Genomic DNA, 19,146 nt, shown 5'->3' with positions numbered 1-19,146 from the left:
GATGAGTATTGGAGAGAGGGATGGGTAGAGGAGAGGGGGATCGGTGTGCTCCAGCCAGGCTCTCTGAGCGGGAACGTTCCACATCAGCAGCGCCTCCCGTCCTGGCCATCGACCTCGTCCTGCCCAGCTGCTGTCACTGGGCCCGGGGCGGAGGCAGGCTTCTGCTGGCAACTCTGCTCCCCTGGGTCCTAGAGACCGCCTATCCTGGCCTCGCCCCAGGCCTCCTCTGACCTTCCAGCCTGCCGTTGGATTCCCAAGCTGGCTCTGGCATGTTGGCGCCATTAGGACAGGCCTGTTGAGGTGAGCTGCAGATGGTAACGCTGTAACTGTTGAAATTAACAGCTAGGGTTGGGGTTGGTGGATCCTCAGGTTATCAGATTAAACAAGATGGCATGGAGATGACTGTGGACTGCTTTACCATCCCAGTGATCATCTGGGCATGTGTCTGGTTTATTTGCCAGAGTACCGTGGCAGATCGATGCTGCAGGATCGATGGCGGAATGCTTTTGAAACACTCAATGGATTTCACTTGGACCTACGGACAGGAAATTAGGTCGCCCCTCTCTCTCCCAAACACACACACACATACAGTACGAACAACCGGTTAGTTGTTCAGCCTTAGTCGGTGTCTGCCGCTGACAACAGGTCTGAGTAGAAGGGAAGGTGAAGAGCTGAAGTTGCAGAAGAGAGGTAGAGAGCAGGAAATGCCAGACTTCCTAACCGAGGAGGACCTGGATCACTACCTCCAGAATCAGGTTTGGATTCTGTTCTTGTGTGTGTGTGTGTTAGTGCATGCGTGAATATGCGTAGACACCTAAACGTTAAAAGATTGGATACAGGGTAAATTATTGTAGTTGTGTCCATAGGTGTTACTGTGTGCATGGACTATGTAAAACTAGTGCAGTGAAGATTGTAGGTGTGTGGGCAGGTGGACCTACGGCATCGCACAGTGAGCAGGAGATTGGAGGAAGTTCTGGAGGCCATCAAAGAGCTGACCAATGAGGTCAGCAGGAGAGACGGACGCTTCCAGTCCCTTGTCCATGCAGGAGTCCAAAATGAGAGCATCAAGGTAACATGAGTCTGCCTGGCCTAGTCTATATCCTACCTGTATCTATTTCTCTCTATTCTAATCCTGTGTGCGTGTGCGTGTGTGTGTGTGTAGGATCAGCCTGCCATGGTCTCCAAGTGGTCTGCGCTGTTGAGAGGCAGATGTACATTCAACCCTGCCATCCAGGTAATAAGGCTGTGTGTGTGTTTTGACATTGACAGTATACAGAAGAATTTTATATTTTCATGTAGTGTGTGTGTGTGTGTGTGTCTGTGTCTGTCTGTCTGTACAGGTCTTGACCCCTACCCTAGTGTTGGTCAGTGTGCCAATAAGAGGGCTGCTCGGTTACCATGAGCGTGTGACACACCAGTGGAGGTACTACTCTCTGAGTGGCTCTCGCCTCCCCTCGCCCGTACGCGAACCGGAGAAGCTCCACCAATGGCTGGAGCTCGAGAGCTTCACAAGCCCCACCCAAGATTGGCAGGACTCACAGGTGTGCGTGGAGGGCGACATCGTCCCGGCTAAAGTGGTCAGCCTCTTCAGACAGACGCTAGAAAAGGCCATACCGAGCTGTGGTCTGACTGGTGAGTAACTTGAGTGTGTGTGTAATAATGGTGTATCTATGGAGACACTTGAACAACCACTCACCTGTGTGTGTGTGTGTGCGTGCGTGCGTGCGTGCGTGCGTAGATAAGGTCAGCATTTTGGAGTCGGTGGGTACGGTGGTACGCGTTGCCATACAAACGGCAGAGGGCATCATGGAAGCGGAGCTCGTGCCCACGGTGGAGCTGATCAACTATTGGCCAAAGAAAGCCCACTGGCCCCGCCTGCTGCAGCGCTGGCCAACTGCAGAGAAAGCTCGCTGCATCAAGGTCGGCCTCTAGTTCCCATGCCGACCCTTCTCCAAGTCATCTTGGCTCTTCATATAGGCTACTGTGGGTCTGAGATCGAGTTGGTTTGACCAAACAAACCAAGAGCAATTAGACATTATGACGACTTTTTTTCCCCCCTGTTGTTCTACTTCTAGTCATTTGGGTTCAACCTCATGGCCACGTCTAACTACCACTGGCTGCTGTCCTTCTCGCGGGCGGAGCAGGCGCTGCTGGGGGCCATCGATGAGGACGGCGGTTGCCGTAGGAAATGTTACCGGGTCGTCCGGCAGCTGAAGGAGGATGTCTGGTGTCCCGGCAACAAGCCGGTCATCACGGCATTCCACCTGCAGGTACCGACCACGCCTGCTTCTGAGTGTTCCTTATCTACCCTTCAACAAGTAGAACTTCTGCACACCTGTCGTCTCAACGCCAGACCCGTGAGAGCTCTTTCGCTGATACACGACGCTGCGCTAACCACATTAAGTGGTGTTCAAATCCTGGTAATTCATTGGTAACGCCGGAATCCCGGCGGCACCCATCAGTACCGACTTTCGCGATCATGCGCTCCCACCCATCTAACCTGGGCTAGTGTCTCTCATTTGCTGCTATGACCCGTCACTCTCTCAATTTTGACCCGTCGATACGCCCTCAGAACACCAGCTTGGGCGGCGCAGAGGCATTATGTAGTAGGTACAGGTGCGTTTGAGAGAACCAGTGGTCAATCAATTGATTAAACACAACATTTTGGTGGTATGACCTTGAAAAGGCAACCCCAATGATCGTTATGCGACTGAAACGTTGAGTTTAATAAACCGATCGACTGCAAGTGAAGAAGACAGCGCGCGGGATTTATTTCCCTCTAGGCTACCCTTATCTACCTGCCTCTCGATGAGGATGATATGACAGTCACTTAAGATTTCTTATGAATAATGCTTTCACATAACTATCACTCTTCTCCCCCCCCCCTCTTCCCTCTGCTTCCCATTCCCTCTCTCCATTTACCACCCTCCCCCTCTCTCGTTCCGTCTGCCCCCTCCATCACCCATCTGACTCCGCCTCTGTCTGTCTCTCCCTCTCTCCTCTCCTCTTTCTACAGACCCTGTTGTTTTGGTGTTGCGAGAAGTTTCCGGGCGGCCAGGATTGGAGATGTGTGAAGGAGTGTGTGTTACGTGTGGCTGCCAAGCTGCACAAGTGCGTGAGCCAGCGGTACCTGAGGCACTACTTTGTCCGCTCGTACAACCTTCTGAAGTACAGCAACACCACGGAGCTGGACAACGCCGCGCAGAAGATCAACTCCTTCATAGTCAACCCCAGCCTATATGTCCGCTAAACACTGTGTGTGTGTGTGTGTGTGTGTGTGTGTGTGTGTGTGTGTGTGTGTGTGTGTGTGTGTGTGTGTGTGTGTGTGCGTGTGTGTGTGCGTGTGTGTGTGCGTGTGTGTGCGTGTGCATTGCATGCACATTGTATACACAACTACAACTCTGCTGTAATAAGTCATCTCATATTCTCCACGGCCCTTGGACACTGACAAATAAAGCAATGAACAGCCTCACTGTGTGCGTGCGTGTGCGTCTGAGAGAAACGGGGAGAGACGAAACAAAGGAGAGAGAGAGAGAGAGAGCGAGAGAACGTGTATGAGCACTATAGCGGACCGTTAAAGAGAAGGATGGAGCGTTAGGAAGGAGAGTGAGAGAGCTGGGAGGAGAGGAAGGGGCTGGACTGATCGTGGAGAGGAATATAAACGGCTCTGTGCTGCAGCAGCATGCTGACGTGAGGAGTGTTCCCAAACACAGCTACCGACTGCAGACAGCATTACCATACACTCGCTCACACACACACACACAACGTCAAGTCAAGCACGGCTACAGGGTTCTGAGAACGAGGAGGAAACGAACCTGTTTAGAGTCCTGAAGAGGAGATGTGAGGTCATTCTGTGACGTTTGTGTGTGTACGTGCTTGTGTGTGTGTACGTGCTTGTGTGTGCGTTTGTGTGTGTGTGCGTGCGTGTGTTGCCCGCTCAGGTCTGTTCCCTGCTCTCTCCTCTCTGACTGCCTGCTAATGAAGGTGCGTATCATTGGCTGCGGGCTTCAACACTGTCCAATAGCATCTGGAGAGGACGCGATAGAGCGAGAGGGGAAGAAAGGGAGATTGATTATTTTAACGTCCTGGGCCTTTTAATCTGTTACCGATTATTGCATCCTATATTTCTATACAGATTGACGCTTTTATTTTAAAGAGCTCGCCGAAATATCCCGGGCACGTCGCTGCTGCACGAAGCTCTGCGGTAACCGTGATATTGTCTTGGGATTTCGCACTTCGTACACCGTGGTATCGTTCATTTGTCATTTGAGATTTTTACTGCAGAAACCAGAGCCGATACTGATGCCTTAGTCAGCGATGGTGATGTAGATTTTCTTCTCTCTAGCTTGGATGCTCCGATGGGCTATAGGCTATACGGGCATTTCTATCAGGTCTTCTATGAAAATACTTCTGATATTTCTCTAAATGCGTTCCGATCAAATGTATGTTTAATGCTACAGGAACTACGAGGGTGTGTGTGTGGATGGAGGGGGTTGCATGGTTGCTTTGTTTTGTTCATAAGTCATGACGGCTCAGGACTGGAATTACAATTAGCTTAGCACCTGTTCTGGAATGTCACTGTAACGGGACAGTGAATAATGGTTACATTCACTCATTCCAATGTTGCCTTCTGGCCTGTGTGATTATGTTTAATGGCTATAGCCATTATGTGTGTGTGTGTGTGTGTTGTGTGTGTGTGTGTGTGTGTTTGCCCCCCGGGCAAATATGAGAATGTTATGAGCAGTCTCATGCATGGAATTGCCTTATTGCCGGGGCAGCAGCTGTAGCAGCAGGCAGGCCTACCGTATGCTTGCAGATACGGGTCACACACTGCCTGCCGCGTGTTCTGGGAGTAATTAAGCATGCTAAATGTCGTCCTCTGTCGCCCTGTGCTGTGAAATGAAAGGTGTTACATCGGCAGCCTACCATAAACACGGCGCTCCATTTGGACATGGAACTAAACTAGACAGGAGAGCATAGAAAAGATATATGATTATACCATTGTGATTGAATTGTATGAGAATTAGACAATTTTACAGTAGACACTATTCTACAGTGGCTATCATGTCTAAAAATGAGGTCTCAAGTGAGAACTGTAGCCTACATGTAGCATACAAAACCTGTATTTTGCACATATGATGAATATCATTGAATCCTGAACACATTCTGCCTGAAATTTTCAACAAATATAATTAGCCAAATCATCACTGAGAAATAAATAATACCTGTCTCCCTCTCTCTCATTCCCTTCCAGGATGAATACTGGGGCATTCGCTGAGGTGACCAGTAGGAGACAGCAGACACACACACAATCTGACAGACACACACTCTGAATCACATTCTCTGACAAACACACACACACACACATTGACTCACACACTCCTACTTACTCTCTTACTCATACTATTACTCACACACCCCATACACACCAAATATACCCTGAGACAGAGAAGCAGAGCAGCGTGATCCCGGGCCGTGATATGGACAGAGCTCAGACTGAAAGCGCCAGCCTGTCCTCCGGGTTCTAGACGGTTCTAGAGGGTTTTAACCCGCCCCCGCTGCCCTTCGCCAGGCAGGACCATGTCTTCCTCCAAGGACAAAAACCTCCTCCCCCGCCCGTCCTGTCTCCCCCTCCATCTCCATGCGCTCCTGTGGCCCCTCCTCCTGTCCATATGTCTGTCCGTGGGCCCCGCTGTCGTTCTGGGCCAGAACGTCCCCGTGATCTCAATGGGCCAGGGTCAGCTCCGGGGGGTCCTCAAACCGCTGGCCTCCGACCTACTGGGGCCCGTGGTGCAGTACCTGGGGATCCCGTACGCCCGCCCCCCCACCGGGGACCGGCGTTTCCAGCCCCCGGAGCCCCCCCTGCCCTGGACCGGGGTCCGCAACGCGTCCCAGTTCGCCCCTGTGTGCCCCCAGCCCCTGGACGAGCGCAGCCTGCTGAGTGACATGATGCCTGCCTGGTTCACCGCTAACCTGGACATGGCCGCCACCTACCTCACCCACCAGAGTGAAGACTGCCTCTACCTCAACGTCTACGCGCCCACCGAGGAAGGTATGGATCTGGTCATACAAACACACACACAGATACACACACAAACATACAGACGTGTACCAATTCACACCGTAATGCATCCGTGATTGAATAGGATAGCATGTTCCTAGGCCGTAGCTAACCCTCCATCTTCAGACACTCACGAGGAGTGTCAGAGCCCAGAGGTTTGGGTTTGGGCTCGAATCAGGTGCCGTCGGTCAGCAGCGTGACTGTCCCTGTGTCTCCCAGACATACACGAGGAAGGCGGCCTTCGTCCGGTGATGGTTTACGTTCACGGAGGCTCCTACACGGAAGGCACCGGGAACATGATGGACGGTGGCGTCCTGGCCAGCTATGGAAACGTCATCGTTATCACCATTAACTACAGGCTTGGAGTTCTGGGTGAGCCCTCCTCACCCATGTCGTCAACATCATCATCATCATCATCATCATCACGATCACTATCATCATTTTAATCAACTAGATTGACTACTGGGTGAGCCGCCGCCATCATCATCATCATCATCATCACTACTGTCATCAACTAGGTGCCTGGGTGAGCCTTTATCATCATCATCATCAGTCATGATTATCTATTATTATGTCTTATTCTGTGAGGTGTTATGGGTTACATTTGTCACATAGGTAGGTGGAGTGTGATGTCATGCTCATCTGTAGGGTTGTGAGTAGTGATGTGTTTATGTTGTGATGGTTCCTCTCCAGTCTTCCTTCAGTGTAGTGACCAGGGGCCTCATTTATCATTGTGCATACACCCTATTTCATTTACACCTGATTTTTGCACGTGCTTTTCTCCGTAAATAATGTGATGTATCATGACAAAACTCGATGGGAAATATTGTGTATATATCTCACAATATTTCCCATTGAGATTTGGCATGATACATCACATTATTTGCGGAGAAAAGCAAGTACAACAATCAGGTGTAAATGAAAAATGGTGTATGCACAATGATAAATATGGCCCCAGGCTTGTAGTATGCTGAATTGCTGTTCTGTGTGGAGTGAAGTGTTGTTGTTTGTTAGTGTAAGTAGTGATGTGCTATCGTGCTGTGTGTGTGTGTGTGTGTGTGTGTGTGTGTGTGTGTGTGTGTGTGTGTGCCTCCTCCAGGCTTCCTGAGTACGGGCGACCAGGCAGCCAAGGGGAACTACGGGCTGCTGGACCAGATCCAGGCTCTGCGCTGGGTCAAGGAGAACATCCTGGCCTTCAGCGGAGACCCGGACAGAGTCACCGTGTTCGGCTCCGGGGCCGGAGCCTCCTGCGTCAGCCTTCTCACCCTGTCACACTACTCAGAGGGTGAGGTCATCTCAACGACCCCTGACCTCTCACCTTTAGAACCTTGACCTTGGGATTTGTTTTTTACCGAGCAAAGAGGAGATCTCGTAGCACGTTTTTGTATCCCATATTGCCTTGCTGGGGTTTGTGATGATGGTGTGCGTGTGTGTGTGTGTGCGCGCATGTGTGTTTGTGTGTGTTTGTGCGCACGTGCATGCTCACATGTTGTTGTTGGTCGTCTCAGACCTGTTCCACAGGGCTATCATCCAGAGCGGCAGTGCCCTGGCCAGCTGGGCGGTCAACTACCAGCCAGGGAAGTACGCCCGCGCGCTCGGGGAAAAGGTAGGCTGCCACCTGGAGGACAGCGTGCAGCTGGTGGCCTGCCTGCAGGAGAGGGGCTACCGCGAGCTGGTGGAGCAGAGCATCACGCCCGCCAAGTACCACACCGCCTTCGGGCCCGTCATCGACGGCGACGTCATCCCCGACGACCCCCAGATCCTGATGGAGCAGGGCGAGTTCCTCAACTACGACGTCATGCTGGGCGTCAACCAGGGGGAGGGGCTGAAATTCGTGGAGGGCATCGTGGACAGTGAGGACGGCGTGTCGGCGGAGGACTTTGACTTCGCCGTGTCGGACTTCGTGGACAGCCTGTACGGCTACCCGGAGGGGAGAGACACGCTGAGGGAGAGCATCCGCTTCATGTACACGGACTGGGCCGACCGCGACAACGCAGAGACGCGCCGGAAGACCCTGGTGGCGCTGTTCACCGACCACCAGTGGGTGGCGCCGGCGGTGGCCACGGCAGACCTGCACGCCCAGTACGGCTCGCCCACCTACTTCTACTCCTTCTACCACCACTGCCAGAGCGAGGCGACGCCGCCCTGGGCTGACTCCGCCCACGGCGACGAGGTGGCCTACGTGTTTGGCGTTCCCATGGTGGAGCCCACCGACCTGTTCAACTGTAACTTCTCCAAGAACGACGTGATGCTCAGCGCTGTGGTCATGACCTACTGGACAAACTTTGCCAAGACTGGGTAAGCACCATTCAACAAAACTTCACCAAAAAAAGAGATCTAGATCCAACTTCACATTGATGTAGAGATGTAGGGAAGACAGTCAAGACACATGAGAATGTAGCAAGAGGCTGGTTCAGTTACCAAGAGTATCGGTCTCTCCTGTCGTATGGATTTTGTTGTTGCTGTTGCAGTTATTGTTTTTGTGCTCCAGAGACCCCAACCAGCCTGTCCCTCAGGACACCAAGTTCATCCACACCAAGCCCAACCGCTTCGAGGAGGTGGCCTGGGCCAAATACACGCCCAAGGAGCAGCTGTACCTGCACATCGGCCTCAAACCCCGGGTCAGGGACCACTACCGCGCCACCAAGATCTCCTTCTGGCTACAGCTGGTGCCGCACCTCCACAACATCAACGAGCTGCTGCAGTCCGTCTCCTCCTTCACACACAGCCCCAACCCCCAGGAGGACACGCCCCTCTCCTACACCCGGCGACTGTCCAAAGGTTTCAGCGTTTGCTCCGTTCTTATTACAGTAGAACCCCAGAGATCCCAACTTCAGAGATGCGAAATGTCCGGTCCACTGAACAGGTGTATAAAACCGGAAGTAGGCATTTCGTTTGAGATTTGACTACTGAAGTGTAGCTTATATAGCTGGTTATTTCATTGCAATTTCAGTGCCTTTCTGATTGTTCAAATGTTATAGAGGGTATTTATTGTTTTATTATGAGTTTAACTGAAATTAATATTTCCTCTAGTAAATTTAGTGTATTTTGACGTCAGTTCAAGGCTCCGAACGACCCTCATTCCTGATGTGTTCGGATCTCCGATGTTCTGTGTATATGTTTTTACTCATCTCCCTCTGTGATGTGTCCTGTGCAGCTTGTTATAGGGAAGCTCTTTATGAAACAGGAATAAAGCTGGAGGTGTTTTCCCGCTCTAGGTTGGCCCCCCAGTACGCGGCAGGCGTCCCCCCCTAGCACCCCCCAGGCTCCGGCCCCGGCGCTGCAGGCTGGGGAGCAGGCTTCCAGGGGCCCGGTGGACGACTACTCCACCGAGCTCAGCGTCACCATCGCCGTGGGCGCCTCCCTCCTCTTCCTCAACATCCTGGCCTTCGCCGCGCTGCTCTACAAGAAGGACAAGCGCCGCCTGGAGCACCGCCGGCCACGCCTACCCCCTCGCAACGACGTCATGGCCGCCGCTGCCGCCCAGCTGCAGGGGGAGGGGCTCCTGTCGCTGCAGGTGAAGCAGCTGGAGTGCGAGGCCGACGGGCGCAATGCGCACAACAACGCTCACCACCGGCTGGACACGCTGGACGCCCTGGACGGCCTGGACACCCAGGACATCTACAGCACGCTGGACACCGTGCGCCTCACCTGCCCGCCGGACTACGCCCTGACCCTGCGCCGCTCGCCTGACGACGTGCCCCTCATGACCCACGTGGCCCCCGGCTCTCACCCCGGGACCCCCGGCACCCCGCTGACCCCCATGACCCCGGGGTCCGTGGTAGGGCTGCGGCTAGGCCCCCCACAGGGTTACAGCCCCTATAGTAATACCCACCTGCCACACACACACATCGCCGCGCACACACACTCCACCACCCGCGTATAACCGCAGAGCTACAGCGGGGAGGACAGAACGGACGTACCTCGAAAACCCGCCTGGATCCTCACGGCCCAGTCTGACCCCGGACCGCACGGTGTTGCATGTATAGAACACTGAGGAGGACAGGGAACCCTGGGAAGTGAAGTTCTATGCGTCCAATATGACTGACCATTCAAACAGCTCACCCAATATGGCTGCTGATCCATGCACCACAGACCACACCGCTTCTGACTAGAATGTCTGGTCGACCTTCCACATCCACGAGGATGATCAAGCTGTTTTAGTTTTTTCTGGCTGTGAGGAACACAACTGCTGTTTAGAACATTCTGGATCAGTCCAGAGCCACTGCAATGCTCTGGTAGTACCAACAGTCAACTGGGACTTCCAACAGTCAACTGAATTTTGAGAACCTGCGAAATGTGAATGTAGCATTTTTCAATTTGAGACATTTCTTTAAGAGGATCAAGTGACGCAGAAAAAAATTAAAAATAAAAAGAGAAACAGATAGTAAAAAAAGAAAGATGAATCCGAGGGAGGGACAGTGAGACAGGATGGGACAGATAGTGGGGATATTAGGGCTTGTCGATGGCTCATAATTGTCACTTTTACCAGTCAGCTATACATTCAAATATGTAAATAAATGGTAGTAATGTAGAGATAATGATTTATAGCATTCACAGCTCCTGCATCCACATTAGTTACTTATTTAACTTCATTATGTGTTCCTTTGAGGTAACTCTAATTGTATAGATATTCAATAGAGACTCATAACATGGGAACCGTTAGGGAAGCATTGGGCTCAGCTAAGCGCTGTTCGTTATGCAACAGTTTGAACCTCATGTTTTTTGAACTCTCTGAGGCGGCGGACAGGCCGTGCCATTTAGCAGACGCTGGAAAGCGACTTACAGTAGAGAGACTGCCAATGTCGGTCCCCGGGGGAGCGGGGGGAGGGGAGGGGGTCAAAACCATAACCTTTGTGACATTTACACTTAATCGAGTGAAACACGCCAGGCCTAGTCTCACATGTCAGGCTGTCAGAGCTCGTTTCCCGCCGCGCGGTGAAGGGGGGGGTTGATGTATCCGACCTGCCGCCGCCGCCGCCATCCTTCAACCGGCAGGAGAGACTGACTGGCTCTGTTCCACTTCACCTCGATGTCTGCTGCCTTCACTCACGCCGAACGCGCCCGCCCGTCTGAGAACACCCTCCCGGCCTGCGTCGTACCCTTCTAACCCAGCTACAGGGTTTTTTCAAAAGCAGGAAGCGGTGAGAGGGAGGGGGGGGGGGGGGGCAGAGGAATAAGAGAGTGTATTTCCAGACCACTGAAACAAGGCCCGGAGGTTATCTTCCCGTCATCCTGTAATGTTGTAACTTGGCAATAAGGATCCTTCTTTCTTCCTGTCGGGGGGAGCTGGAGTGTAGATAATATATTAGACTCTTTAGTAGAGACATATCTAACATGTGCTCATCCTATGTAATCCCATGTGTTTGTTTTACAGCAGAATACAACAGATCCTAAACTGAAACTGGATTATAAGCAGTGGATTTTCGAAATGATAACAGAGTGATAGTCCTTAATGTCCATCATGTATTATTTTCATATTCACGTCTGACTCAGCTGATGGCTGGATGGTGTTGAAGCATATTAAACATTTCTGCTGCATTTTTAAGAATAAAATATCCGTATTTTACAGTTTATACACGATCTCCTTTATCTGGACGCACAACAGTGACACAGGGCAATGTACTATTATAGAGAGTGTCTGGATAGCCCCTGACCTAAGAAAAGGAGATTTGTGTCCGGTTAGCAAACCTTAAATGACCTTCCTCCTGTCCTACCCTCCTCAGAGTGGCAGATCAAACATGCTTGGATTGATTAAAGCAGCCAGTTATCCCTCCTACCGCTCATACCATGGAGGTGATTGGAGTGAGGGGAGGACATGAGGGGTGATTTAGAGTATGATGAACAAGGTCTCTGTGTGATGAACCAGCCCCCTGCTAGGGCGGAAAATCCCATGTGACGGGTGGCTAAATGGAGCGCTTGTTTAAACAGAGGGGACTTGATTGGCTGATCGCAAAGCCACCGTTAATCTCTCCTGTCCGGATGAGTGAATCATGTCGTCGTCCCTCATCCTGCTGCGCGCTCGTCCTCTCTCTTCACCTCTCTCTCGCTTGCTCTCACACAGTAGTGTCTCTATCCTCTACACTCTCTCTTTCTTTCTCTCTTACCCTCTCTCTATCTCTGTCTCTGTCGCTCTCTCTCTCTGCCAGGCTCTTTGTACTGTAGCACAATAATGGCCGCCTCGTTAACTAAAGCCCTTCAGCTGCTCTTGGACGGATCTTGGGGGCTGAGAGGCGGAGGTCAAGCAGCAGCGAGCAACTGTGAAGGACGACAACAGCATCAAACTGAATCAGATGTAACACGCTAGCTAGACTCCTCTCCTCATCCTTTCCCAGCTCCTCTCCTCATCCCTTCCCAGCTCCTCTCCTCATCCCTTCTCAGCTCCTCTCCTCATCCCTTCCCATCTCCCGTAGCCCGGTTTCTCTCCCTGGTTATCCTGATGTAGCTGCGCTTCTGTCAGTTGTTTTTGAGTCTACATGGCCACTAGAGGTCAGTGCTTTCCCCTAGTTAGGATAGGAGGGACATTTCTGTTGAGAAATCCTTTGGTATTTTAATTTTTGCGTCGCTGAAAATGAATTGGTGTTATCAGTTGATCTACGTTCTGATGTGTTTTGACCTTCCCATCCCATGTTAGCGCAGGATGCTGTGTAGAGAAGTATGTGTGCAGTTCTCAGGCTCCGAGGCTGATGTGTCACTTCTGGCTGGCCTATGTGTGTACCCTTCACACGGACCATCTCTGTCTGAAGTTGTGTGTGTGTGTGTGTGTGTGCGTGTGTGTGTTATGGTTGGCATGTGCTCTTGTTCAGACAGGAAGGAAGTTTGGCTTTCCAGAGTTTACTCTCCTCACAGAAAACACTTAAACTGTCCGAGTAAAAACACACACACACATTACAGTGACATGACCTACTATCCATTTCCTTAATTTATTTTTTCAATTGCATGAAAGAGGTTGCATAAAACCGGTAACCTCTCACACTACTACAATGAAATTAAGAGGAGTCGCTAGATTGAGAGTCCCAGAGAGAGAGTTAGAGTACTGTACTGTACTGTACCATGTATGTATGTATGCATGCATGCATGTACTGTATGTATGCATGTGCGTGTCTGTGTGTGTGTGTGTGTGTGTGTGTGTGTGTGTGTGTGTGTGTGTGTGTGTGTGTGTGCATGTATGCGGTGTGTCTGTGTGTGTGTGCGTTCGTGCGTGCATGCATGTGGGCGTGTGTGTGTGTGTGCATGTATGTGGTTGTGTGTCTGTGTGCGTGCGTTCGTGCGTGCATGCATGTGGGCGTGTGTGTGTGTGTGTGTGTGTGTTACATACAGCTGTCCAGGCAGGCTGTGTAATGCTGTAGCAGGCGGTACTCAGGTTGTCAACTGGGAAAGATGAGGATGTTTAGGGAAACAGTCACTGTTGCTTTACTGAGGTCAGAGGTTACCACCTCTAGACTCCTCCCTCTCAGGTCAAAACCATAATTCTCAGCTCTTTGAAGTTCAAAAGGTTGGTCTGACAGACATGGCGCTTTGTCACAGACATATGCACTGACAAATACGTGCACGCGCACAAGCATTATGCATGCACACACATGCATCGGCACGTGCACAGGCACATAGCCAAGCCTTACATGCATACTCACACCCAAACAGATGCACACATACTGTGCATACACGCATGCACACCACACACAGCGAGCCAGACAAGAGAACACTACGCCGAAGGACTGATCTATCCAGACACCTACGCAGGACTGATGTATGTGGATGGAATGTCTGTGTGTCTGTCCAGTTGTCTGACACTATGTTTGTGTCTGATATTATCACGGCTCAGGTGGACTCACTGCACAGGAAGAGATATATCACATTTCAGACTGTCACACGGAGCTAAACCTGAAGGTTTTTCATTTAACGTCAGTCCTCAGGCAAATGCAGCTGCTTGGAGACAGGGAACACACATGTACAGACCTCAAACTACTTACAGAGAGCTCTGCGATGGCTGTAGCCATGCGGAGTCTGTCTGTCTGTGTGTGGTGTGTGTGTGTGTGCGTGTGTGTGTGTGTGTGTGTGTGTGTGTGTGTGTGTGTGTGTGTGTGTGTGTGTGTGTGTGTGTGTGTGTGAGTGAGTGAGTGAGGGCTATGTCAGAGAGGAGTGTTGGGATGCCAAACAGGGGAGACTGGCTTTCAGCTTAGCTACTTCAAATTCACTACTACCCCATAAACTCAGCCAATATATTGGAGGAACTGTGAGTGAGTGAGTGAGTGAGTGAGTGAGTGTGTGAGTGAGTGAGTGAGTGAGTGAGTGTGTGTGTGTGTGTGTGTGTGTGTGTGTGTGTGTGTGTGTGTGTGTGTGTGTGTGTGTGCACAATGGAATCGATAGGAGAGTCTAGGAATGTTCCTTGGTGTGAGCCAACTATTATATTGTCTAGCGCTGGTATCTATCTACGCATCGTATCTATTGCTCAACAGGGAGTAACAATTTTGCTCTGTTGCTCAACGGGGAGTGAACACGTTGGTTTGATGGCTGTTTTTGAACTTTCTCCTCGGGAGTGATTCACTGTCCCGGGGCCAAGGAGGGTCAAGATTTAAAGGGCAGAAATGACACCCGTGAAGAATAATGAAGCCAGACATCCAGCTGTGCAGTGACCATGCCTAAAGTCTCACCATCTCTGTGTGCGTGTGTGCGTGTGTGCGTGTGTGTGTGTGTGTGTGTGTGTGTGCTTCTGTGCGTGTATTTATGTGCATTTGTGTGTAACCAGGTTGAACCAATTAAACTCACTCCTCAGAATAAATACAGCCCACCTGCGTCATCATCTCTCTAGCTTTTCGCCGGCGTTGCTGACTAGAGCGGTGTTTAGGGAAGGCATTGGCAAGCTAGAGGACCCGAAATCAAGCCCAGCGTGGCGCCAATGAAGGCGGAAGCAAAACTGATGAGCGACGCAGTACGAACCGTAACACGTGTGTGTATGCATTTGTCGCTGGACGGCCGTGCGGCTGAAATATGTTGAAGAAACCGAAATACTCTTAAGGGGGTACCTGGCTTCTCTCTGCCCTGCAGTGTTGTGTGCGAGGAGGCTGTCCAGAGAGAACCATGAACCTCTGCTCCCTGCCACTGCTGGAACCCATTAGGGCTGCAAAATGCATCCGGCCAAAATCGGGCACAGGAAAGGTGAGGCTCCACCTGGCCAAATCAGGATGAAGGTGTCTAAAGCTGGTCCGAGCCAGAGGGCCTTGCAGTTTGGCATGTATTAGCTCAGTGTTTATTAGCATATATTTGGACCTCCTCATATTTAAAAGTGTTTCTTTGTGTGAACGCTTTGTTCGTGGCGGTTGACAGGTTAGTCCAGAGAGCTGTGGTGTTTTTTTTCATGTTAGTTGTTGATGTGGGCATGTGTCGGCCACAGGGAAATCTAAAGCACCTCGGGATCAGCTTGAATACGATTTAAGCCGGTCTTCTGCGCCATATTAATACCAGCAGGCTCCATCTCTAACACTGGCCTCATTCATACAGCGCATACAGCTATTCTGGCCAGAGAGCTCTGATCCTAATTCACTCCTCTTTACCCATCATTACACTCTCTCTCTCTCTCTCTCTCTCTCTCTCTCTCTCTCTCTCTCTTATTTTCTCTTCCCTCTCTTTCTGTTTCTGCTCATGCAGTGAATTACTTTCCTGCCGCTCGATGGTCTGCCCGTCAGAGTAGTTGTGTGGCAGAGCTCTGTCTGCCGTCGGGCTGGTTATTGCCCTGCTGTCAGTCATCTGAGGCTGAATCTTCAAGTTCTCCATCCTCCAAGAAGAAGAAAAAGAAGAAGAAGAATTCTTTATTCGGTATGCGGTGCACTTGACTCAACAAACGTGAAGTGTAATGAGCAACACAGGAAACACACACACACACACACAATGCTTCTTCTGCTCTTAACCCATCCCGTCGTCCTTCCCCCAAGGGCAGCCGGGAGCAGACAGTAAGCTCGTGCATGAGCCGGCAAGCCACGCCCGGGGACCAATCCAAGTGTTCCTGCCTGTCTTCGCCAGAGACGGACAGCGCTAGCGATCTGTTTTTCTGCATGTTTTTCTTCTGGGGGAAACCCTTGCGAACACAGGGAGAACATGCAAACTTCACATAGAAAGGCCCGGGAGATACCCCACCTGGTACCCCCCCCCCCAGTGCTAACAGCGTCCTTGGCAGGAATCGAACCCAGGACCTTCTTGTTGCGAGGAGACAATGCTTAGTATGGTGCCCATCCGATCCTCCTTTTCAAAAGGCATTGGAGGAGAAGGCTTGAGACCCAATCCTCTCATGCATGTGCAGAAGTCGGTGAGGAGGAGAGAGGACGTGCATAGGGGAATGGAGGATATATTCTGCAAGATGAAGTCAACATCCGCCATGTTAGCAAGCTCAGAACACGGGTTTGTGGATAATCCCTGGGTATTTCCTGTCTGTACTGATTGTTTACATTACATACTTAGCAGAGCAGTGTGTGTGTGTGTGTTTTTTTTTTTTATGTGTGTGTTTTTTTTGCGTCTTTGATTTATTTATTGCCGTTTCTGGGTTTACTCTGCCTTTCATTTGTCTTGGCTGTTTTTCTCCCATTGTAAAACTTCTAGTGTAACTGGATACACATGTCAACACAACACCAGCCTCTATCAGAGCAGCAGAGAAGAACGAAGGACAAGAACAGAGAGAGAGAGAGAGAGATACAGAGAGAGAGAGAGAGAGAGAGAGAGAGAGAGTACACCTAGCCTCCTCCTATAACCTCCTATTCCCCTTTCTCCACTTCTGTCTGGCTCAGACCCTCTTCTCTCTCCTCCCTTCTACCTTTCATTCCGTCAAAAGCAGAGGAGAGCAGCATGAGGGAGAGATGAGGAAGAGGAGAAGGAGGATTTAGGTAACAGCTCACATGGCTCTCCCATTCTCCTCTTCCCTCTCCAGGCCTTATGAGTCTGCAACCAGTCAACAGATAATAGACAACAGAACTAACAACATCCAGACAGAAAGTCATATTATTAGGTGGGCTAGCTTGCAGAAGCTAGCCCAACTTGTGATATTCCCACTATTTCTTTCTTTCTTTCTTTCTTTATTATTATTCTCCCCGCTTTTTTGAACCTTAACTAGTTCTTCATACTTTGTGCTAGAAACTTCATTCAAACTTTAAAATGTTCATGACGTTCAGCTCTTGAACGGATCCATTCAGATTTTTGATATTTTTTATAGTTTTTAAGAAATTTAACTTTTAATTTTTTTTTGTCCTATTGAAACTGCTTGAAATGCTTTTGGAATGTTCAGAAATGTTATGTTTTTAGAGTGGTGGCAGCAGTTGCTTTGAAAATATTCACACATTTTGTAAACTGCTGGCACTCCTACAGTTTTGAAAGCTCACACACATATTATACATCAAAATGTTCACAGAACTGTGCTGATTCGTACAATGTAAGTATCTAAGCCGTATGACTTATAGTTTTCGCTGTATGACGATTTGTTCGGCAACTGCGCTCCTCATTGAAACGTATGGCAACACACTCTAGCTTTTGAGCTGCTAATTTTGCATTTTTACTCTTTTTCTAACTTGTCGCAATGCCTACAGTTTTTAAGCTACACGGACATATAATAGCCTAAAATGTTCAGCATTCTCTCAGGATTCATACGGTGTCAAAATCTAGGCTGTGACCTTTATACTTTTTGAGAGAGAGCTGTCTGAAGCCAACATGCCTTTCCATTGAAGTGAATGAGAGGATGCTCAGTGTCAGTTAGGATTTGAATTTGGGGACACGTGCATGCTCTCTGTACAGGCACCCTTTATTGACTACTGTGGTAGCATTCATATTCATTCCTTCCTTCCTTCCTTCTTTCCTTCCTTCCATCCTTCCATCCTTCCATCCTTCCTTCCATCCTTCCTTCCTTCCATTCCTTCCTTCCTTCTTGCTTTCTTTCTTTCCTTCCTTCCTTCCATCCTTCCTTCCCTTCCTTCTTTCTTTCCTTCCTTCCTTCCATCCTTCCTTCCTTCCTTCCATCCTTCCTTCCTTCCTTCCTTCCTTCCTTCCTTCCTTCCTTCCATCCTTCCCTTCCTTCCATCCTTCCTTCTTTCCTTCCTTCCTTCCTTCCATCCTTCCTTCCATCCTTCCTTCCATCCTTCTATTCCTTCCATCCTTCCTTCCTTCTTTCTTTCCTTCCTTCCATCCTTCCTTCCTCCTTTCTTTCCTTCCTTCCTTCCTTCCTCCTTTCTTTCCTTCCTTCCATCCATCCTTCCTTCCTTCCCTTCCTTCTTTCTTCCTTTCCTTCGATCCTTCATTCCTTTCCTTCCTTCCTTCCATCCTTCCTTCCATCCTTCCTTCCTTCCCTTACTTCTATCCTTCCTTCTTTCTTTCCTTCCTTCCTTCCTTCCTTCCTTTCCTTTCCTTTCCTTTCCTTTCCTTTCCTTCCTTTCCTTTCCTTTCCTTTCCTTTCCTTTCCTTTCCTTTCCTTTCCTTTCCTTTCCTTCCTTCCATCCTTCCTTCCATCCTTCCTTCCATCCTTCCTTCCTTCCTTCCTTCCTTCCTTCCTTCCTTCCATCCTTCCTTCCTTCCTTTCCTTCCATCCTTCCTTCCATCCTTCCTTCCCTTCCTTCCTTCTTTCTTTCCTTCCTTCCATCCTTCCTTCCCTATCTTCTTTCTTTCCTTCCTTCCTTCCATCCTTCCTTCCATCCTTCCTTCCTTCCTTCCTTCAATCCTTCCCTTCCTTCCATCCTTCTTTCTTTCCTTCCTTCCTTCCATCCTTTCGTCCATCCTTCCTTCCATCCTTCCCTTCCTTCCATCCTTCCTTCCTTCCTTCCTTCCTTCTTTCCATCCTTCCTTCCTTCCATCCTTCCTTCCCTTCCTTCCATCCTTCTTTCCTTCCTTCCTTCCATCCTTCCTTCCTCCTTTCTTTCCTTCCTTCCTCCTTTCTTTCCTTCCTTCCATCCATCCATCCTTCCATCCATCCATCCATCCATCCATCCTTCCTTTCCTTCCTTCCTCCTTTCTTTCCTTCCTTCCATCCATCCTTCCATCCATCCTTCCTTCCTTCCCTTCCTTCTTTCTTCCTTTCCTTCGATCCTTCATTCCTTTCCTTTCCTTCCTTCCTTCCA

At 50.1% G+C, this 19,146-nt stretch overlaps 2 protein-coding genes across 3 annotated transcripts; both read left to right on the top strand.

Annotated features, from left to right (window-relative positions):
- Positions 1-704: 704 nt before the first annotated feature.
- Positions 705-3,250, top strand: mab21l3 (mab-21-like 3; the record flags this gene model as incomplete). The annotated part of the gene is made up of 7 exons (XM_084442906.1): positions 705-755; positions 929-1,069; positions 1,163-1,234; positions 1,341-1,632; positions 1,739-1,920; positions 2,076-2,270; positions 3,017-3,250. The coding sequence occupies 7 exons, from the start codon at positions 705-707 to the stop codon at positions 3,248-3,250; spliced, it is 1,167 nt and encodes a 388-aa protein (XP_084299032.1).
- Positions 3,251-5,718: 2,468 nt separating this feature from the next.
- On the top strand, positions 5,719-9,947 carry nlgn4xb (neuroligin 4 X-linked b; the record flags this gene model as incomplete). Of its 2 annotated transcripts, none has more annotated exons than XM_084442778.1 (6): positions 5,719-6,052; positions 6,281-6,433; positions 7,161-7,346; positions 7,570-8,359; positions 8,553-8,842; positions 9,280-9,947. In XM_084442778.1, exons 1-6 carry the CDS (start codon positions 5,728-5,730, stop codon positions 9,945-9,947), a joined length of 2,412 nt encoding a protein of 803 aa, XP_084298904.1. In that variant the 5' UTR covers positions 5,719-5,727. The 2 variants fall into 2 exon arrangements, with proteins under 2 accessions (XP_084298904.1, XP_084298905.1); XM_084442779.1 differs by having other exon boundaries at positions 5,740-6,052; positions 8,553-8,871; positions 9,303-9,947.
- Positions 9,948-19,146: the final 9,199 nt, after the last annotated feature.

Source organism: Borostomias antarcticus (assembly GCF_949987555.1).
Source record: "Borostomias antarcticus genome assembly, chromosome: 9".
Taxonomy (NCBI): domain Eukaryota; kingdom Metazoa; phylum Chordata; class Actinopteri; order Stomiiformes; family Stomiidae; genus Borostomias; species Borostomias antarcticus.
This window is presented reverse-complemented; position numbering and strand designations above follow the sequence as displayed.